At 38.4% G+C, this 23,864-nt stretch overlaps 1 protein-coding gene across 1 annotated transcript in view; it reads right to left on the bottom strand.

The window, feature by feature from the left end:
• syt7b (synaptotagmin VIIb) overlaps nt 1-15,352 on the bottom strand; it is a 37,227-nt gene extending 21,875 nt beyond the window's left edge. Inside the window, exons 1-5 of the mRNA XM_029498481.1 lie at nt 15,340-15,352; nt 15,067-15,170; nt 8,526-8,605; nt 7,290-7,424; nt 3,875-4,075 (exon numbers count right to left, since the gene is read on the bottom strand). Of these exons, the coding sequence (XP_029354341.1) occupies nt 3,875-4,075; nt 7,290-7,424; nt 8,526-8,605; nt 15,067-15,170; nt 15,340-15,352 (533 nt within the window). The remainder of the gene's footprint in view (nt 1-3,874; nt 4,076-7,289; nt 7,425-8,525; nt 8,606-15,066; nt 15,171-15,339) is intronic.
• Between the last annotated feature and the right edge of the window lie 8,512 nt (nt 15,353-23,864).

Genomic DNA, 23,864 nt, shown 5'->3' on the forward strand with positions numbered 1-23,864 from the left:
AGGAAGTTTTGAAGGATTTAGAAAAGATGAAAGTATAAAAAAGGTGGTTACACATGATCATGGTGATCTCAGAAGGAATGCAGAGAGGATAAAAATGTCAAAAACATATATAAACAAAGCATATATTAAAATGCAAGAACATTGTGTGCACAGTGAATTTCCAAGTCAGAGAGGATCAAGAGAGAACAAACAACAAAGCAGGTTAGTAAAAGAGTAGAGAAAAAAAAACAAATGAGGTGTGAAACGGCTTTAGAAAACTATATGTCTGTATGAATCCCAATGGGTATAATTCTAAACTTATTCTGTTACAGTGTATGTGTGGATGAGCAGGCATGCAACGTGTCATCGTGTGATTATTCCTCTGCAAACTGGTGTCAAAACAGACCTCTGCTGAAGTGGAATGAAACTCAAGCTGAAGGTAAACTATCATTATCACTTAACTTGAGTCTGGTCTCTAGCTGCAGTGGTAAATTCTTTCTGTACATTACCTCTCCCACTAATTAGTCCTGACCTACTTCTACCTTTTTGCCTTGTTGCCTGATCCCTCAGTCTTCCACTGAGATACTGTCTGCTCTTGCAATTTTTTCTCTTTCTTTTGCATTTGTGCTTCTGATGTCAACTGGTCTTCATCTCCTCTATCTATTAATCTTTTCTCTCAGCTCTCACATCAATCTAACTCCACGCCACCTCCATCGCTGCTCTCTAAGTCTGCTCCCTAATTACCGGTCTGCTACTTTAACAATCATGTAATAATGCTTCACCCCTTACCTTCGCCTCAATCACTGCCCAGCCTAATGACTGCAAGTCTGTACTACACAACTCTGTCTGAAGCTAATGCTGTGAGGGAGGATTTACTGCATGGACCTGAGTTGTGTTAGCGGGACTCTTCAGTATTAACTCAACCCTACTCTGTTGGAGAGCCAGGATACAGCCCCCCTGAGGAACATAGCAATGCTGGATGAAGTGAGTACAAGCCAGATCTCAAATACATGCACTCATGCAGACATATTTTATCACACACTCTCTCTCTCTCTCACTCTTGCTCTCTCTCTCTCTCTCTCACACACACACACACACACACACACACACACAAAAGCAAAACCACTCATATGTTGCAAGCTGTTGGAGTCTTTCCTGAGGACAGGCTTTGATGATATTTTAACTTGTGCAAAATATTTTAGCAGACATAATGTGACTGAATGTATTCAAGTTGTTTGCCGAATTTCTGTTGATGGTGTGTGTCACAGAGTCTTGAAGTGGCAGAGGTTACTCTGAGCGTTTAGGGCTCCAGATGGTGAAAGTCTCAAAAACATTAGAGGACAGATAGCTGGAGAGCGCCCAAGCTTGAACGAAGCTCCCAGTTGAATAAATACTAGAAAGGTTCGAGAACTGCATTCAAGTATATTTTGGTTCTGAAGTCTGTGCTCATTAAAAACCTGTTGAGAGATGTTTACCATGTGCCCTCAGGTGTTTTTTGATTAGAAATAACCAATCATGGAGCTTGAAACTGTCAGCTGCTAACAGGAAAAGGAAACCAAGAGGAACAACCTTTGAAAATTAGTTATACAGTTTTAATCTGATTAATCTTGGTTCCTCTCCTCAAGTTAACAAGTTTTATTAAGAAGTTAATATTTATAGTGGGAGAATACTGACTGACACTGGGTCCTGGCACTTCTCCACTCAATGTGATAAAGCAGTTCAGTCTAATCAAGTAAATAAACTCAAGGTCTTTAAAGATCCATCTATGTTTTTTACAGTGTAGTATGTGTTAAATATTTGAGAATTCTTGACAAGGCCACATTGAAAGGTCTTGAAGCAGAGTTAATCTGATGAAATCTGTGGTCAAACTTAACATATGAAAGATATGAAATTATTGTTATTTGGCTATTCTAAATATGAAATATGAAGGATAAATAAAAAGGTTAGTTGTTGCACCTGGCAAACTCTACATTGTTCATCATTTTCTGGGCCCAACAAATATGTTATCAGAACTGACATCATGATAAATCAATATATCTGGCTGGATTCCTGGTGGTATTTGTCCAGACATCTCGGAGCCACTCCATGTGCTCATAAATTTTGCCAGTCTGCAATGCGTCATAAATCTTTCAATGAATTAACTCATATGAAAAACTGAAAGGCTCTCCAACCCAGGCTCCTTTTCTCACAGAGATGTCCTTGATGTTAATTTCTGGTTGTGCTTTCATGGACTGTAGATCTTCCCTTTTATGCTGTACTATTCATTCATATGCCCTAAGGGTGAACCCTCTATATAAGTTGTGTCCTATACTGATTGGCGCAGTACGTTTTCTCTTGAAACTCAATTCATATGACTATAAACATTGAATGATTATGTGATTATGAGGAAAAGTAAGGGGGCGAAAAACAAGAAGGGATTCAGGCCAAGAAAAAAAGAGCGAAAAATAAAGGAGAGATTGAAGAAGACAGTGAAGGGAAGACTCAAATGCCTGAAATGGAATTCAACTACAGAGGGGTGGAAATACAGATTTAAGAAAAAATGGAGCAAGATAGGAGAGTAACAGGAGTGAAAAATAATACAATAACTTAAAATCATGAGTCCATGTACTATATGTCAAATCTGACAAGTCAGAGTTAAAAAGTTGGTAAATGTTGGCTATAAATGATTAAAAGGGTCACTGACTGTGAAACCTCAGGGTTACATTTGTTTTTTGTTTTTTTGTTTTTTTTGTCATTATTATTTGTCGGGTTCAATGAATCAACTATTTGGGCAATTCAGTAAAAAAGTTTGTTTGGGCTCTGATTTTCATGTGGGGATCTAATGTTTATTATTTTTCATTCATCTGGGACAGACTCTGAATACAGAGCAGAGAACAGAGAAGTTGGTGGTATTTTCAGCTGCCTAATGTTTTCATGATAAGAGCTGCCCTATAGCATTTAGCTTACATCTGCCTAAGACACAAAACAACAAAACAATTTAATGCATATTATGTATTATGATTGATATATTTTTTTATATATATTTCCTTTATAACTATTATTCAAATTAAATAACTCTACAAAATCAAGGAGGATGGGCAACTAGTAGATATTGGCATTTGTTGTTTTGGTTCATTTGAAGAAATATCACATAATTACACTTTAAACGACCTGCAATATAAGTCATTAAATAACAAATGATTCATGGTTAATCCAGAATTCGTAATCATGAGTTTTCATTTTATTTTGCCAGGTGTCAGAATGTTTGGAATCAATTACTGTTTAAAGTTCAATCATTCGTTAAAAAAATGTTGCATTAAGCAGTGTTGCAGAAAATGGTTTCATTTGCATCACTCGCCTGATAAAACTGCTCACCTGCTGTTTATACAACAGCCCACTTTGAGTTTGAAAAGCTGTTACGTCAGATGAATAAACAAGCTATTTCTGAAGACCTTCTGTGAGCATCTGTCGTGTTTGAAATTCTTGAAACTGTCACTGCCTTCAGTAAATTGGAGCCTGCAGAGGAACAGTGTGACTGTGCACACTCACTTTGTCTGAGACTGTCCTCACATCATCTGGTGGATATTTGGCAGCTGACATAAAATTGCTATTTGCTTATGAGTGTGGATGCCCTCTGTAGTCAAGACACATCAAAGGTTTTCAATACGTCAGAGGTAAACTCAGCAAATCAGCTGGCTTCTCCTTCGAGTCTTCTTTACATTATCTTATCATTATCTTCATCTGCACAAATAAAATCGCTTCAAAAATAGCTTCATTTCCATGTTTGAGAGCACATGCAACAGTCTCAGTCATGATGCCTTTACAGACTCACACTCTTCGTTGATATCCACACCATTCTGTTCTTGTGTCCATTGAAGCCCCTCATGCGTGCCCCCTGTCACCATGCACCACTCACTTGCTAAACCGCAGGCCTCCAGCATGCATGTGGCTCTGGACCGTCTGCCAGCGCCCGGCCTTGCTGCCCCCCGTCACCATGCTTCGAACGCTGTCACTGCGACTGGGTCCCGCCCCAGTCCCAGAGCAAGTACCACCCCCGCTGTCACTGGCCCCTGGTGAGGGTCCAGCACCGCCCTGCCCACCCTTATCCACAGCCCCACTGGAAGGAACGGTGGGGTTGATCGTAGACAAAGAAACACGAACAGACAGGAATAAAAAGGACCAAGAGAGGATAGAAAGTAGAGAGAGATGAACAGACGAGAGACAGACGCACAGACGTACAGAGCCGGAGAGCAAAAGTATTATCAGTTAGTCAGATTTGTGAAAAAGACACTCATGGACTCTAAAGTCCAGTCACAAGTGTCAAGTATACAACAAAAAACTGGAAGAGAAGTTTCTAGTCAGCCAGAAACTCAATAAATAAAGCAGTGAGGAGCTCTGAGCTGACATTTGATGTGTAGCACTGAATAAATTGGAGAGCGCACTTGTTTCGCTCTTTGGACACTAGACTGAGATACACAACTGAGAATAGTTCTGTCCAAAATTGCACACAATGTTAAGGCCATTACTTTATTTACTCATTCACTTCATTTATGTACAATGCCCAATTCCCTTAGTGGTTAACACTGGCAAGATACTTGCAAAACCCAGAGATAACATTGATTTTGCAGTTACACAAACCACACCAATCTATTTTTGGAAATATCTAAGGTGAGAAATGGGCCAAGAGATGCAGCAGGTCTGCTCCATTTCACCCCACACAGGGGGACAGCAACGGCCAACCTGCTGGCTCTGTGGATTGGCTATAATAGCCCAGTAATGATACAGATGCATCATCTTCAAATTTCAGGACTGCAGATGAAGGTGATGAGAAGAGACCACTAATGTCTCTGTAAGCTCACAGCATAGCAGACTTTGTGTAAAAATGTTTTGGGCAAATATTTTTAACAGGCTATTATAATACAGTTTCTGTTATTTCTCATCATGCCAGTAGACCCAGACTTTGAACTTACAAAGATGAGTACAAACAGAACGTGAACTTCAGAGCAGGAATCTGCCACTGATTGAAGACAAATCACACAACACACACTGCACACTAGGACAACATCTTCAACAACATTTAGACGTTAAATGTAGGCTTACAGTAAAATGAATAATTTCTCTCTGAACAGCACTCAGAATTTGAAATGTGATACTGAAGCCAAGAGGGAGTGATGTACTGAATGTATGTGGCTGCAGGGCTTAACAGCAAGTTAACCTTGAGTCTTGCTTTTATTCGGTAGTGCTACAAACGTGCATTAGCAAAAAGCAGTAATCTTATCATCTGTTGGTTTATTTCATTATTTACTTTGCTGCTCCAAACTAACACAAATGGAAACTGTGCTGATACTAGACCGTTGCTAAACAACACAAACATTTTTCTTGACCTGCACACTAGCCTTCTCTTACTTTCCTTTCTACTTGTACTTGTGGCTGAGGATTGAAGGCTTTAGCGGCTAGCAGAATTTTTAAGGGATGCTACTGGGCAAAAGGGAATTTACTTCTGTGCAATCACAGATAGATAACAGCTGTTGGTTTAACACTGATTTAAAAAAGATTTCATAGAAGCTGTGCAAAGTGGAGTGATATTTTTAGTTAAAAGTCTCAGCGCTGCTGTGACGTGTATCAAGATTCATCCAATAAAATGCTTTCGTTGGAAATAACTGTTGTATAAACATAAACCAGTTTGCCTTGGCTGCCTAAAAGCATCTCGTTTTAATGGTATGGAATAGGAAATGGTTGACTCTGAGACATGCCATTATCATCCGTCTATTCAATGCCATTCAAATATAAATAATTATATTATTTATAAGATAGCGGGTAATTGATCACCCTGCAGTTTTCAGTCAAATGAGATTTAATTAGAGAGGGTAAGAATAAACAGGTGCACTTAATGCCTCAGTGACACATGAGGTGCATCCAAGTGATGGAGTGGAGGTTGATATGAAACAGACGCTTTACCTTTCAAACACTTAATTGCTGTGCTGTACTGCACACGACAGATACAGTGTCACTAAATGTAGAACAGGGTTCAGTAGACTAGACTCAGGAGGGCTATCAGCCAGCCTCAAAACACTTACAGTATCATGACGGATAGCGAGAGTGGTGACAGCAAATGAGCAGAAAACACAAGAAAACAGAGTGAGACGTGAGATTCACACACACAAAAAACGAAAACAGTGAAACAGGTAGAACAGAAACCACCGCATTAAAGGAACAGCTGGACATTTTGGGAAATATGCTTGTTGGCTGTGTAGTGGACAGTCAGATGAGAAGACTGATACCAGTTTCACAGCTGCCTTCTAAATACAAGACATCAGCCAGATGCCAAAGAGATAATGTTGGCAAAAGAGTTTTAAAGTTAACAAAATCCATTAATTACAAAGTTGATTTCATTTTCAGTTTCAGTAAACACATGGCTTTTCAGCCTTAATGCAAAATGAATATTTATCAAGCAAACTGTATAAGATTTGTGTTTATCTTATTTAACTCGCTGCCAAAAAGCAGCACAACCCCACTCAAAGATAAAGCAAAGGGAAAAAAACTAAACAAAACACAGGAGTCTATATGATTAAGTCAGTTCTGCAAATTTGGCTGCAGGTGGAAGGTAAAGAGGGTCTGATGAGTCTAGCAGGGCTGTGTGGAATGGAGCTATCAAACCTTTACATTTGTACACCCTTTTCACTGTTAAAAATGATATGATTATAATAAATCATGACCGTCGTTTTCCTGATTTATTGTTCAGTGTTTAGAGTTTTTACTGTAACATCCAGACAGTGCAAATGTATATGCTTAACAGCCATCATTTAAAGTGCGATTTGAGTTTTCCTGATCTGACACATTCACTAATTTTGTAGGGCTTTTGTCAGAAGTAAACACTGTTGCTCTATCTCAAAGTCATCATTTGGAAAATGGTTGCAATTTCTGCCAATGTTAGGGCAGTCCTGGGAATCAGCAATATTGAGGGATGTTGCTGCACATCTCTATCAGATGTTACACGGCCGGCAGTGCATACTAAACACCACCTCAGTGTGGGCATGCCTGAATGCAAAAACATGAGTATTAACAGGGAAGAGAGGAGACCTCTGTCAAATCTGACCTTTTCACTCCTCAGGGGCTCTATTGATCAACCACTGGCTTTAACTCTGGGTATTTTTTTTTTTTATATGTCAGGTGTTAAGGTACACAATTCTGATGAATTTTTGTGTGCAAGAAATCTCAAAATGACTAATGTCCAATTTTGGGTGTGAATTTTTTGAGGTACACACAAGCCCCTGTTCACAACAGCCCTGCCCAGATAGAGGGGTCCCTTACCAGCCGTGACTGAGACTCACTTGGGCGTGAGGCGAGGGTCTCCATAGGGAGCATATGGAGACATGTTTAAGAGGAACTCCTTCGGCGGGTATGAGCTCCACCTCTGTTGGACGTTGCTGCTGTCATTGTTATTCCAAAAGTCTCTGTCTAAATCACTGTGCCAGGGAGATAGAAAAAGACAAAACAAGTAAGAGCAGCAAACAAAGACAGTGAAAAAGACTTAACTAGTGAAAGATGTGTCATGATTCTAAAGGTTAGCAGGAGAGCATTAATAATTAGGGGAAATCTGATCACATACATTCCTATAAAGTTATATTGTAAAACTTTGTCTCAGTGTTTTCACAGATACTTCATATTTTTGTTTAAAAGCAATCAGTTGAACATTACATCAGTCAAATAATTCAGCATGATAAAACTTTAAGATAATAGCAAAGAAAAGGTTTAATATCCTAGGTTTCATAGCCTTATGCCCAAAACTCTTTTATTCATAATATTAGTGCTGGACAAAACACTGATGACATAGAAACGAGAAGTGACCTGAATGCTTTAGTACTCGGTCAAGGATGAGCAAACAAATAAAAACAAAACAGGCATAAACAATAATTATTATCAAGTTACTGAAAACAGACAGTTAATATGAACCCTCAGTAACAATCTGCAAACTGAAATAAGAGTAAAACAGTGAATAGTGACACCACTCAAAAGTTTGGACACACTTTCCTATTCATTTGAATGACAAAGTGTGTATATGTATTATGTTTCCAATTAATGTTAGAAAATCAACGCAACAGCACAGATACCATAAGAGACTGTTATAGACATGGATATTCTGAATTAACCATTTATTGTTTCCTACATGAAGTTGTTTAAGAGATGGCCTGTGTTTGCATGTGCTTTGCAGTGAGCATAATCTTAGCTTAATCTGATCTATGTGTCATTTTGTGTAGCCAGTCATGCCCAGACATTAGTCTTCTTCATGGCCTTCTAACACGTTTCAAGGGAAAGCTTATTCATCCTTCGACCAACAGTGGATTTATAAACTTTACAGGTAAATTTAACCTACACTGTGTTTGTACACAAGAGTTTGCAAGATTTCATCTCTTTGATAAATGGGAACTGTAACACTCAGAGTGGACATCTCGGCCCATGTGGGGAGCTACAAGTTTCGCTTTCCAATCAGAAATGGTTGTTAAAATGCGATACCATCATCACATCATGGGCCATTTCCATATGCCTCCACTCTCCCTGACACCTACTTGATGGCTTTATTTTCCCCTCGACCTCGCACAGAATCTGGAGAGCCGGCAGTCTCCACTCCAGGCTTATTCCTTTTCCCCTGCAAAGAGAGAAGAGGGACATCGAGACAAATAACAAATGGCGGAGGAAGAGCTTAAAGCCACGTTGTGATTGTTGTTTAGAAAAGCAGTTTTGCTGCTTAAATGCTCATTATAGAGGTTGCAGGGGTTTGCAAAATGACGTAAATACAGTATGAAGAACGAGGGAGGAACAACATATTGGTTTGATGCCAGGACAGCAGCTGGCTTCTGAGGATCAAAATGTAACAAGGGACCATTTTAACTACACTGAAATGCAAAACCATGCTTTCACATGCCTGACATCTGCAGGGACATGTCTGCATATACAAACAAAAAGAAAGCACACACTTGCACAATGCAGAGTAAGTAAGCTTTATGTTAACGTCTGCAGAAATGTGAACAAGAACATTCATTAAACACCAAAATTGAAGATAGAAGATAGCGAATAGTTTCCCTCTTCCTCCATCAAGCTAATCTACAACACAAACTTCCTGCTTTTCATTGCGGGGAGTAAAATAATATACTATGAGTGTGAATGCAATTATTGTTATTAAGTTTAATTGAAAATGGTATATTTTGTGCATGATAAGGCTGCATCAAATCAGTTGTTATACAATGTGACTGTGGCCCTGGTGACAAGTATAAACCCAGGTTCACATCCAGATGTGGAGAAGAGGAGGAAAAAAGATGCAAGCATTAGAAACAGGATGTAAAGCAGGATCACTTGGAGGGTATAAAATTCTGGATATCTAAATTTCTATAGTAACATATTAAACTGCTTGTTTTGGTTTCTTTTAAATTTTATCACTAAATAAAAAGTGTTTTCAACAGAGCAATAAACAATAGTTGAAGTTATGGACCCCTATATTTTAGAGAACCCTTTATTTATTGAACTCTTTTGGGCAATAAAATTGCTGAGTGACACTCTGTAGTTTCACACAATGTTTTTCCATATCCTCACGACAAGGAAATGAACAGCACTTATGCCATAACATGATGTTGACTGTCTAGTCTAGTCTGTCTCTTAATTTGTCAAACTGCTGTGAAACAAAATTGGACATACCATGTGATGAAGGGAACATTTATATCAAAACTAATTAAATCAAACCTATGTGGACTTGATTGTGTTTGGAGGGCTCAGCTAAACTAGCATCCAGTGCTGTTAATGATTATCTATATCATGTATGACAAATGACATGTCTTGACAAAAAAACGATGCACTTTGTAAACGAGAAATATCATATCTGATTAGAAAAAGGTGAAGCTTTTTTTTTTTTTTTTTTTTACCAGAACATAGTGTGACTGGATGATAAAGTGAGCAATACTGTAGTCACTTTGATAATTCTGTTTTTCAGGCTTTGCAAAAAAAATGTGTTGTGTTAAAAAGCAGTTCACTTTTAGGGCTGTAATAAAACAGTTATGGTCATTTTATGAATACTATTTGATATGGGAGGCAGGAAATTGGACAGAGTGAAGAGGAATGACACGTGAACATATGAACACACATGATATGTGCCCTGACCACCTGGCTATCAGGTCGACTTAGTAGTTAGTTAACAGGCTCACTTTATTTATACCTTCCATCCATTGCACAGCTGGAGAAAGTCCCAACCAGCATCAGTCAAAGTGAGGTACTCTGGTACACTGGACTGGTTTCCAGTCTATCACAGGGCTGATATATAGAGACGTACAACAATTCACATTCAAAAGGGTCATTTGCAGTGAGACACACAGTACAGAAGCTTTGCAAGAACACTGAAATACAATAGAACGAGCTCAGGAAAAGACAGGTGGCACTATGAAGATGCAGAATAGGAGTGGTGCTATTTCGTTGCAACAAGAGGAAGAGCTTTATTTTTATATGGGCATCCTGTTCTGCTGTTGGAATTTGACTGTGTACACACGTCGCCAATGCCCACTTTATAACGGTGCTACTTTCACGACACAGTGCAGTGTGTGGATTCTATTTTAACTTGTGCTTCTCTCGCATTTTCCAGTATGCAACAATCAAAATATATTTAAACCGGAGAGCTTTGGAGTTTGCATTTCTGGAGTGGACTGCATTTATTTGGACTATTGGAAGAACATATAGAGAGAACATAGAAATTGAAAAGAAAGCCCACGGGTGATCTGCAGGTTCAGGTTCAAGCCCAGGATCATCGTGTCCAAAGAGACAGCACTATCCTCCAAGCCACTGCACTGCCATGTGGGAGAAGAGAGGTCTTAAAAGGAGGACAGTCTGACATTATGAGTTGCTGAGCAGACTGAAAATGTGTTCCTCTAATTATTTATGAAAGTGAGCAGAGTCACTATAGAGCCCCTGTTGTGGATTGTGAATGAAAAAAACATGACTGGACTGTATTGTAAGTTTTACAATGTGAAGCCAACCATCACACCTTGTAGGGCAAGAGTGGGGACTGTATTATTTGTGTGAAATCACTGAATATAATTCTGCAATAACATAGTAATCAAGTTAAACCATTATGATCTAGGCAAAAACAAGCAAAACTGATTCAAAAGGACAAAGGAAGGATTTCACTATAATCTAGTTTCAAGGCTCTGGATGGTATTAAGACACTTTAAATGCAGTATGGATAGTCTTCATTGCATCTTATAAATACTGAAGAGCTGTCTGAAAACCTGAGAACAGATGGCATCACATGTAGTTTCAATGTAGACCAAGAGGAGTTTACAGTTTTCCTATTTACCATCTGTGTGGCTTTATCGAGTCTACTAAACCCTCATCTTTTGTTTCAAATGCTAAAGTCTCATGTTATATCACAGACAGTGAGTTCTGTTTTATACTATTTCCTGCTCATTGACATGTCCATGTGAAGCATAATTTGTGGAAAGAGAAACATTTGCCACCGATGTACGCTTATTTTTGCATGACAGTTTTATTTTTTAAACTTTGATCATGGATTTGTTTCTGGTTGAATTATAAACTCTCGGCTGCATGCAGTGCTTGTGCTCATTAAATGACCTGAAGCAGCATGCAGCCACAAAGCTCTCAGAAACAGCACTGTGCTGGATGTTTATCTTAATATAGATTTCAATGTCCGGCAGACAGGTGGCCTCTTTAGATATCTTTCTGTATCTATCTCTTTCGCACCCACAATTTATCACATTCCTTGTATCAAGTTTGGCACGAACATTTTAAATAAATCCTGATCTGATCTGTTTCTTCAGTACCAGTCACGGGTTTTTTCCGTTTGCATACTGTTTTGTGGGTATGCACAAGACCGAATAATATTCAACTCAGAGCCTTAGAGCAGGATAGAATTCTAGCAGTCAAGAATATGCTATCAAGTGCTGCTCATCTATCATTAAACAGAATCATGAAATCTTCACGAGGCTGGAGAGGTGAGGGTGGAGAAGGTACAATGTTGAGAGACTGTGAACTGGGAGGATGTGAGAAACAAAATGAAAGAGTGAGAGGATTGGGAGAAAGAGGAGCAGCTGAATACGACGACAGAGCAGAGGGGCAAGTGAGGAACAGAAAGGGACATAAAAGAGGAGATTTGAAACAGAATCAAGAGCAACGAAGGCACCAAAGCTACACCGAGGAGACTAAAGACGCCACATGAGATGGTTCAGATGTATTCCCCTCAGGGCCAGAGGAGGCTTCCTGTTCAGAGCATAACCCCAATCCCCCCTCACCAATAGCAGGGAAATCTGTCATCCATATGACGCGGATTTATGAGAATGATTTGTGACATATCACTTGATTTGAACACATCCTAAGCAACTTTGATTTCCCACTCATTTTTTGTACCAAACATAGTGTATGTGGATTATGCTCCCTGGAAGCACTAAGGCAGCAGAGGCACGGTGGTGAAAGTCAGAGAAAGATCGTAGTTCTGGCTAAATGTTAATAAGTCAACCTGGCTGCGCTTCAAGCCAGTGTTGACATTTTCTATATTTAACCAAGAAAACAGTGTCCCTAACCTTAACCTGGTGCTGTGTGCTGTGAGTGCCTGAACATCTCCATGCTTTGAAGAAAAGCTAAGCTCTTGGAGCGTGAAAAATAATAACAGATTGTCAGTGAATATTTTGTGCATACAGATATATCTCCCAAATGCAATAAGGGCCAACAGTTCTCGTTAGGTTATTAGAAAATATATGTTTCCTTTGGCTGTTCTTATTCTCTACAGTAAAATACATCTAACTTTAAAGCAACATACATTTATTTGAATGTGTGTGTGTGTGTGTTCTGAATTGCTTTTTAAAGCAAATAAGGAAATGACTTACTGTAAACCCACTTTAGTCATGAATATCACAGATGCTAAAGTAGGTCTTTACTAACTAGAGCTGAAGCAATTTCTCATTAATTATTTATCGATTGGCAGAAAATTAATTGATCAATATTTTTAAGCGTGATTAGCTGTTATAGTAGCTCATAATGATGAGTGAGGAGCAAACATCTCAGCCTCACATGTGAGGGCTTGCTGGTTCTCTTTTCTATATGTGGATAATACATTTGAAAAGAAATGCCTAAATAATGAATCAAGTTATGAGCCGATGTAAAAATAATCACCAGTCGGTATCACTGACCTTTTCAGCACATCCATTTACATTTCAACAGTTTTTTAATTTATCTTTTAGATGTTACATACAGAAAACATAATGGTATGCAAGATAGAAAAGGAGACAAGGACTGTGAAGGGTAAACTATGGCAGCAGCAGAGGTGAGAAAAGAGAGCGCGCACCCTTGAAAAAGAAATCAGTGACATTTTGACAAGGACACAGAGACAAACAAGATATAAAAGAAAAAGTAGGGTGATACAGAAAAAAAAGACAAAGACATAGATAACTGGGGATAAACAAAGATAAGGCATTGGTTCGTTTGTCAGATTATGCATTCGAAACAATATTAGTCTGAGTATTATCCTTGGGCAGTTGTAAATGTTACCCCAGGAAATAATGACATGATGCACAAAGCTCAGCGCACACAAAGCCATGTTTACAGAGCGCACGGAGGTTTCTGATCATGATTACTGTGATGCCCAAACATGCAGCCTTTCAGTGGCTCCAGCTCCAGAGACCACATAAAGCAACACATACACAACAGACACATAGCAGGAAATCACTGTATGCATCCAATTCAAGGTCACACGGTCATCAAAAGAAAACACTTGTCATACAATAGAAAATTTTACTTCAAAGTCATGGTCTTGTTCATGAACATGCATGAAAAAAAGGAAAACTAGAGAAATGTAAATTGGACAAAGGTGTTTTTGTGAGTCATTTCCCTTCAGTCAGAGAGTTGGAAGCACTGGAAGATCGAGTACAGAAAGCTGATGTTTGTGATGAATGTTTTGTCAGATTTCTAGTCTTGTTTTAATCCATTAAGCAATCCAATACATCCTGGGTAGAATTAGCTTTCTAATTTTAGATTGGATATTAATACTATCTCATGTTCAGTCCCATCTTGAGACAGCATCCATCTGACATTGGTATGTGTTGAACTGAATTGGCGATGAATGATATGAACACAAACACTAAGTCTGCCTATGCAGTTTGAAAAGGCATTACTTTTTGTGTCCATACTACATGAGTCGTCTTTTATCAAAGGAAAAACCTTTTGGAATACTTCTGATCCCGTTTAGGTTTGAAAACTCTGGCTCCAACAGCCACAACTACCAGAAAGTGGTGATTGGATTACAGATAGTGACTATTCACTTTGAAACACAATTACATTGCTGAATATGATGATAATATGATAATTGTAATGGTGAGAGTTAAAAAAAAAAACAAACACTATGGTGATTTGTAATATTGCCATTTTTGATTTCTTAGTTTAAATATGTTATTAAAAATATTTTTGGTATGGGAATACATTAGTTTCACTATCAGGTAATCAAAAGGCAGTAAATGTCTTTAACATACAATGAATTCTTTGAGCAGTTATTAGGTCTTTGCAGAAATTTGGCTATCATCATTTCCTGAAGGCCATTAAGACTGTAAACGTTATTTTTTTTCTGAACAGTGTAAAACCAGATATGATATTACTGATATGAATCAGAACACAAGCAATAACCCCAATCCTTCACATTGGAGAAGCTCTGTTTTCTCAAGCATCAATACCAAAATTCAGACATCATATCATATTTATAGGTGCATGGATGCCATTGAAAAAACTCATTTTTGTTTTAACCCGATTAATAAACAGCAACTGCTGCAAATGGAAGCGCATCATTGATCACACTTAAGTTATTATGAGGTAATTTAGCCTCTGCCACAATCCAACATCCAACAAAAGAAGGAAACATTACACACAGCTGCACCAAAGTACTGCACGATTGACACGATCATCTGCATTGTTTTCTGATGTTGATATGTTTCTGTGTCCCAAAACAAATACCTTTTAAAATAAAATTGCAAACACAAAATCCCCCCCCAAATTTTTCCATTCCAGCGTACATTGACTCAGTTCAAATGACTTTGGGCGTGTGTGTGAAAAATAAGCACAGAAACTTACCAGTTTACGTTGGCACCAGGTGCAGACTCCACATAGTGTTACCAGCCAAATGGCACACACTACCAATGCAACAGACACCAGAAATACACTGAGAGACACTGAGCCTGAGGGAGAGAGACAGACACACACAGATTGGCAGGTATTAGTACATTTACTGGAGCGCTTTGCATTCCGAGGCTTTGAGGCTCATTCACTGATCAAAATTTTGTCTGAATATGAAGGTACAATCAGGAGGAAATGCTTGGCAGAGTGCATTCCCTTCCTCTTCCTCACTTTCTCCATTCATCTATGTCATCTGACATCTGTCATCAGTGAGACAGAGAGAATGAAACATGAAACAAGAGTGAGGGAGGGAGAGATTGCTTCATGCTCATGCTCCCCACATCTCAATAGGCGATCCGCCCGTGTCAGGAAGAGATAATATCATGAGGCCAGAAGCCACGCAATTAGTATTTTCCGTTTTCCCTCTTCTCGTAAATCCTGTAAACTTCCTCCTGTGCCTCCTATTCCTCGTGTCAATTTTTCAATTACTGCCTCAAAACAATGCTGTTCATTCAGCTATCTGCCACTTTCTCTGCCAAGTAATTCAAAATGCAGTGGCACTCTGGCAAAACAATGTCGGCAAACACCAAGCTCAAAACTGCAACACTTTTTTCCCCTTTGCAGTTCACTCTGTACATTTTCTACATTTGTTTCCATCTGAAAACTTTGTTCCACTGTAGATTTTCTCCTTTATCCCTCAATTTCTCCGTGCATTTATAAATTCACTGCACCAAATAAACGGAGTAAGTGGATTAGCTAAGACAATTCATTTCCCCCTTCCCACATCTTGTTCATATTTTTGAATCTCTTTCCTTCATCTCCTTTTCATGTTTTATGCTGGTTATTATTCCCATCAATTGTCAGCTCCTTATACAAACAGTTCTAAAACAACTATTACCATCTGCCATTACTGGATTGGATTCAAACAGAGCTAAATTGGATGCTGGGTTGTGCTGTATTATTCTCCATCTATCTGTCTCAGATATCCAACAAGACTTAAGCTTACCAATCTGTTTGTAACTTTTGGTTGACTATCTTTTCATAATCGCTAACGTTTTCAAGAAAAGTTAAAAATAAGTTGCCTAAACCTTTTCTAATGCTAGAAAACAGACTACAGACAGTGCCCATCCATACTGGTCTGCCACCCAGGAGATCTGTGGGCCTGATTCAGGTTGGAACTGGGTGATCAGGTACAAATGGTCCTCAGCAGCATCTTTGCTGTCCTCATTCAGAGAACAGCAAATATATACAAAAAATGTTTACTGCCACTGCACCAATGTCTGCATCCTTAATCTGTGTCAACCAGAACTGTCCTCCCTCAATCTCAACACAAAGATGATTGCATAGATGTTTTCAGAGAGCCTCCTTTCCCCTATAGAGAGACCAACGACCCAACACAGAGACATCTGATTACAGATGAAAAATAGGTTATGCATTGTGGTTCCGTTCTCACTTTAATATGATGACAGATACAACACCTGGATTATTTCAGCTGCTGTGCGCTAATAGTTTTTGATCTCCACTTACTCACAGTCAAGATCTGGCAAGAAGTGCGTACTCTCTAAAATCTAACACCTACCGTGACGTTTCTCATAAATGGCCTACTGAGCATCTGTTGGCGTAACTGCCCTCATTAAAATGTACTAATGACACTGCAATGATCAGTGGTGATAGTATATAACTATAAAAGGATTAATTGAAATTTGCCAAACATAATCTGTAGGAAGAGATTCTTAATTTCATCATGAATTAATGCAAAAAAATTATGTATAAATAGAAGTGGATGGAACATTTAATTAAGGGGAACAGGAAACTGATAGATAGAATTTAACATATTATGAAAGGTTTAGGACCTCTGGGATAGGAAAGTACTCCCACTGAAACGGGGAGAGAAGTGATCGAGCCATCAGGATAAAAGAGCACTCTGCATTAATGTTGTGATCGTAACTGTCATGGAGACCACAACACAACATCTGGCTTCTGGCTGGAGCTGCTAATGGCGAGTCCATTTGATCAAAGGAACTGAGCATGTCAAAAGTTAGATAGAAAGAGAAACTTGGTCAAAAAGCCAGCAAGTTTTTTCATCCACCAATTACCTTTAAAGTTTGCCTTAGTACTCATAATTTGTCATTTTAACGAGCAGAACTTTTCATCTTGTCCAAGTCCTCATCAATGGACCAAGTTTGTTCAGTCACCATGGTGATGGGCCTGTCGATACGCCATCACATTAGCCTTATTTTCATACAAGCTGAAAATATCTTACTATCATTATTTTGTATTTCTGAGGTTTACAATCAATACAAAATATTAAAATTGTCATTATGTCTTTATCTTAATTATTGTAACAGTTGAGGTCGTCTTCTTTAAAAAACAAAAAAACATCGTGATACCATTCCTTGAAAAGTACATCCATTGCCAATGAAATGATATTAAGTCAGGTCATGGAAAGTTGAAAAATGGATTACCTCCAGATGTAGCACCTACTGTGCTGTGTTTGGTATCATACTGGGTGCTTTACTTCCCATGGCTCTGCGTATAAACAAGGGATTCTTAAAGTACTGCTGCTATCAGTCACTCTCGTTCTTGATGTGTATTTTGAATTAGCTTCCTATATGGTCTGAGATCATCCATTTCAGCATCCCTAAATAAAAGACTGGGCCTCAAAGACAGAATCAGTGAGTTTGTTGTTTTTCTTTCCTCCTTTCCTTCAACACGCTGTTGTTTACTTATAGAATTTATAATTCAAAATTTATAATTCTAATAATTTGAACCGCTAAAAAAAAAACAATAACAAAGAAAACACGTTGCCTCATGGCTATTAATTTTAAAATTCATGAAAATATGATCGAAAGCACTTATTAAACACAGTCAAGCTAAGAGATGAAAGGGGAAACTGATCTGTTTAAGAATGCATGTACTTTCTCTTCTGAGCAGTATTTCAATAATGATAGACTCTCAGTCCATCATTACTGAGTAGGCTAACACAAATCAATGGATAACGATTTACTGGCATTTTGACTTCAAGTGTATTATCCATCTTTGTAACACATGACACATCAGGCTACAGTAAAACATTTTAAGCAACACTTAATTCACTCCAATTTCCTCATTCTTTTATTTAATGCCACGTTTTCATTCATTCATTCTTTGCCTGTTGCCACATTATTATTTTTGACTTCAGATTTAAAATCGATTTTTTCAGCTTTTGGTTGTCTCACCATCCTGCTAATAGTGGCCATTTCTAGCAACCCCCCTGCCCCAAAAAGTCAAAAAGCCCCCAAAGCTGCATGATCCCAGCAATTCCTTTTATTGAGTAGTCTGCTAGTTTCAGTTTTAGGGAGGACGACCGAAATTCTGAATGTAAGACTAAGTTGTAATATGTTATCCTTTTAGATGAAGCAAATCTCTCAATATCTCTCAAACACCCCTCTCTCTACCCTTCCTGATACAATCCATGCTCATTTCACTTGTTGCCGCTAGTTTACCCTCCTCTCTTCTACTTGCCATTTTATCTGTTTGTGCTCTGTTCACTCAGCCCCTGGTGCTGTCACCTGCCGCGACACAGAGAATAACCATTATTCGTCACTGGGGACCAACAGAAAGCGTCTCTTGTTGAGGGTCGCAGCAACGCGGAAAGGCCCACCATCATGGGAGGAAACCCTCGACTGGCACAACAGACACATTGCCAGAAGAGTAGCGACCAGTGGGAGGAACATGAGCAATCAATTATATATTTGTGTAAAAAAATGAAGGAGAATGAATAAAAAAGCCCTTGTCTATTTAAAACACTGACACTGTATTACAGTATCTGTTTTCTGCACTGCCTGTAGGATGGATGTCATGAACTGACACTTAGGTACCAAACTGATGCTTGCCAAGATGAAACTAGAAAAGAAGACAGGCACAATGAACAATTACAATATAAAAATAAATAATGTTGTCGATGAAGCAACAGGCCCATTACAAAAACATTGCTAAGAGTGATATACTTACTGCTTTTGATACTGATCATTAGGGAAAAGTTGCAGTCAACCAAAAACCAGCATGCCGACAGTGCAAGAGAGTGTTTCAAATTAAAGCAGCAAACACCTCCATACCTCTCTTGATTTCTGTTTGTTGCATGATTAAATTTGATATTGAGAATCATGATATTGGTGCTTTGGTAATCTTTGGTATTGTGATGTCCCTAAATTGAGACACAAAGAATAAAAGGATGCAGTTCATTGACTCTGAAGATTGCATTATTTATTCCTCATGACTCTGTATCAGTGGCAGGCGTGGAGAGGAGGGAGGAAGCTGTGACAAGTCTGGCAGGTAGAATCGACAGCCAGCTCAATCTTGAATTGCCAGCAGGTGTGTATTTGTCGCACATGAAACCACCTGACTGTTGGCAGGGTTCACTTTTGTTGAGCTTCCCTGTCATACGAACATGGTGATATATTCAGTCGACATTTATTAGTTTAATTTGACGATCAAAAGTTTTCTGTGTGTGAAATTGTTATTAGTATCAAATTAATTGATAGCAGATGTCAGCAGGCACACTAATAGACGTACTTGATCACACAGAGCTAATTGTCAAATTCTACTTACACACCACTGCCCTCCCTCAAGACCTCTCATTCACAGCAACTCGACAAATCTTTGTCAGAGATTGGCGGTTGCCTAAAGAGGGGTGAGGTCTCTCTCAAGTACAGCCTGAAGCATGACATTTTTAAAAACAGGAAAAAACCTTTCTCTGCCAACTAATCTCTATCTAGTTGCCCTTATATCCATAGTGGTCCGAACTAACGTAACTAACGAACGTAAAATGGTATAAAAGTATAAAGTCAGGCTTTTGGTGAAATGGAGTGGCTGTCTTTGCATTGTGTAATCTCAGTCAGGAAACATTATCACTACATAATTGTTCCATGACACTGATGTCTCAAGTTGGGGTAGGGTTAGGGTTAGGGTTAGGGTTAGAGTCAGCATAGTAGCTCTTGAGTCATGGCCAGTGACCTTATCCTTTGACCTCTAAACAGGAATGAATACATATTTTTGTCCAGGTCTGTATTATGCAATGAGCAAGACTGTCCTGAAGAAGGATGAGCCTTCTTTCTAGTTGCAGTATAAATGATAATAAGAGGAAGTCAGAGGTTACATTATATTCACCTATTATTCCTTAATAATGTGTTTATTATTATAAAGCCCCAGTTAACCACCATCCTTAAACCACAGTCATCTTTTTTGTGACTAAACCCTAAATCATTGTATTACCACTTCAGACAATGTATTAATTTTTAGTGGTTATTTGCAATGATTGTAAAATGCAACAACTTTATAGGTCAGTTAGATGAGAAAATATTGTAAAATATGTTCTATAGGGCATGAACTAATATTTATCAGTAATTATATTTATCAATATCAGTAATACAGAGGATTTGTTGATTGGGAAACAGACCTGCCTAATGAGCTCCAATTAATAAATCAAAACGAAATGAAATGAAAACAAAACGGGTTTGAATTACAGCTCATTAAAAACACGACAGAAGCTCCAGTGTGGGTGGCTGTGGAAAGACTTACTGAGAATGCGTAGCCAACTGTTTACCTTGAGAAAGTTCAACGTGGCACGTGGGCATCCAGCTCGAGACCAGGATTGCACTCAAATATTTGTAACATTTCCGAAAATAAATGTTTGTTTTTGTTTTTTTTTTTTACATTGTGACTTACACATGAATGAGATAAAGCCCTTTTACATTCAAGATGTTCAGTTTGAGTTTGCCATCTCACATGCCATTAAGTCCTCTGTTTGTTGGGAAAATACATGACCTAGTCCATGCCAACAGTCTTCTTTACAGTCCTGCCAAACCATCACTGTGACGACGTATTTCTTAACTTCATTCAACTGAAATGTCTGATGCAGTCACTATATTGCCTGCTTGATGACCAATCTAGGCCCCACACGCGATGGGCATCTGACACATTGGCCACGGTCCAATTTAAATAGTATTTTCTCATTTCGATACACGTGACTATATCAGAGACGACGTGTGACCACTATTTTGACCATGCAAAGAGAGAAACCTTCAACAAAATCAAGCTTATGAAGTTTGTACAGTGAGGAAAAGCAGTTTTTTGTTTCAGCACGAGCGACATCCAGCAAACAGGTTGTTTTTGCTGTCTCAGAGGAGCTTAATACTACACAGCCATGACAGACTCATAACCTTATACCCTTATCAGGCAGGTGCGTTTATCCAGGCAAAACATCTTAACAGTCTGCTGGCAGAGCTATCAAAGTGTGTGTCTATAAGAACTGTGATCTGTTGACCATAATGAAGAGGAATCAGAGGTTTACTGTGTGCGACAGCCAGGCTATGCATGAATGAACACAGCTGAAGAGTCAACATGACTCACATAGTGATGCTGAAGAGTACTGTAGGAGAGAAGATAAAAGCTAAGTAGTTGCTAAGAGGTTAAAAACCCTCATGAAATAGAGGACCGTATGAAACACAAAAACAAATGCCTGCCTAAAATCAGTGAGGACAGCCACTGAGAAAACACTATTAGAAATTCATTATTATTAGCTTCTGATTAAGTCTCACATAACAGAATTGAAGCTCTCACCATACAGCAATTCCTAATATTCCATAATATGTGATTCGATATTGCTATCTGTTGCAAGACTTTTGTGTATTTTAATCATTTCACAATTCATTACTTTTGACATAGTGACCAGCAAAAGCAAAGAGGTAATTTAAATTTTAATTATTATCTACAAACTTCATCAAAAGCACTTAATCAGCAGATAAAAATGGTGCCAAACATACTCAGCATTTCTTTTTTGGTCGAAAGACTTCTGGTTAGAAATGCCAATGCCCAGTTGTTTGAGAAATTCTTTGTGAAACTTTGTTCAGTTACTATTTTTAATATCTTTATCATGAATGTCACGGCTCAGAGTGGACTGTAGGGAAACTGGAAAATGTCAACCCACTTGGTGTTTGATCATAATCAATATAAATAGTTCATTTTGATATCAGGTGGTGATTTTGTGAGTGACCCCAAACTTTAAGAACTCCCAGCATGCTTCTCTTCAATAGAGGGTCTCCAAACCCAGTGAGAAGCAATATTGAGGGGGACCTACAATAACATACAGTCAACTCAGGAGAAACTAAGTACAAAAATATGATCAGAAGCAATAATAGTTTTCTTTAAAGATACAATTAGTCCCAAAATAATACCATTTGAATCATCTCAACATAAAGCAAGGTGTGTAAAAATTCACAATGAAGCAGTACTTTCCTTCAGCGTATTTATTTAAATATATTCTGAGGAAATATTATCAAATGTTGAGCAAAAATTTGAACTTTGAAATTAGTTCTTTTTGGATATAACACAGGCAGTATGAACAGCTCATCCCTCAAGCAAAAAAGCAACAAACAAAGAACAACAAAACATTACATAACCCCGTCTCTAATATGTACTATCATGCAAGTTTAGAGCTTAAATCAGCAATATATGCAATAATGTCTCTTTGGATTCATAAAGTTTGGATAAAAATGGCATTGTCTCCACTAGTAATTGGTAATTGTAAAGTGCAACCCTGATGCCATGAGAAAAAAAGGAAAGACAGAAAAAATCGATCAGAACGACACCCTGTCACACTGTCTCACTGAGCCTTTAGCACCTTTGGATCCTGAAAATATATATACTAAGATGGCATATTGCAACGCACTTGGTTAGCTTGAGGTCATCCTTTCTAATGGGGAGGCTGTAGGCATAGATGCAGTTTTATTTTGAAATCTTACACAAAGTTTGTATCCTTTAATAGAGTAAGAGTTACAGATGATTTACTAGACAAGATGATACAGCCGCCTTCTTGTTCAAGGCCTGGGGTGGTTTCAAGAATAGCTATTAACCAACCAGCCAATTTAAGATAACCCAAGATCTTATTTCTTATTTTAAGGATGTTAGGTTATGGCATTTTTAAGCGTTATTTTAGACTCCTTTGGTCTCGACTTCTGGATGTACTGATTGTTTCACTTTTTAACATATCCATTATAGATCCTCTAATCCGAGTCGCTGAAGAACCGCAACTGCTAATGTGAACGTTGTGATACAATCTACACTCTGAGATGAAAATGGAACAAGCTAACACAGCATGTTCCTTTTCAAAGACTCCACTGGACACAACCATCTTATAAAACCATTCTTTTCCCACAATCCAGTGGCTGCTTTATCATGAATCAATTAATCATATCCTTCCAACGTTTTAAAAAACATTTCTTGGATTGCAAATTAATGTTTGAATTGTGGAGCACAGAAAAGTTCACATTTGTGGCGAAAGCCGTTGCTGTCATACACTAGAGAAGAGCATCAAGGTAATTGACAGAAAACACACACACAAAAAAAATAAATTTATGGACAAACCAATGTAATACCAAATGTAATATTCATTTCATTACCGTAACATATGCAGCATCCATACTTAGCTAAAAGCAGACCTGTACATTAATACATCAAAGTTAATTTACAGTCACATAAAGTCACCCTGAAACACTTATATGAATCCATTTGCTGCTGGTCTGGACAGAGTGCCAGGACTGAATAAAATTCAATGCAGCAACATGCAGGAAGCCAAGTTTGAAAGTCTGGTGTCTGTTCCATCTTCAGGCCACCAGTACACATTATCTGGAAAGGTCTACTACAGTTACGCGAACACATATTCTCAGTGATGAGTGTAGTTACAGCCTTGGACCAGACTTCCACTGTATGACTGGTGA

The sequence above is a fragment of the Echeneis naucrates genome, chromosome 3, assembly GCF_900963305.1.
Source record: "Echeneis naucrates chromosome 3, fEcheNa1.1, whole genome shotgun sequence".
NCBI classification, from domain to species: Eukaryota; Metazoa; Chordata; class Actinopteri; order Carangiformes; family Echeneidae; genus Echeneis; species Echeneis naucrates.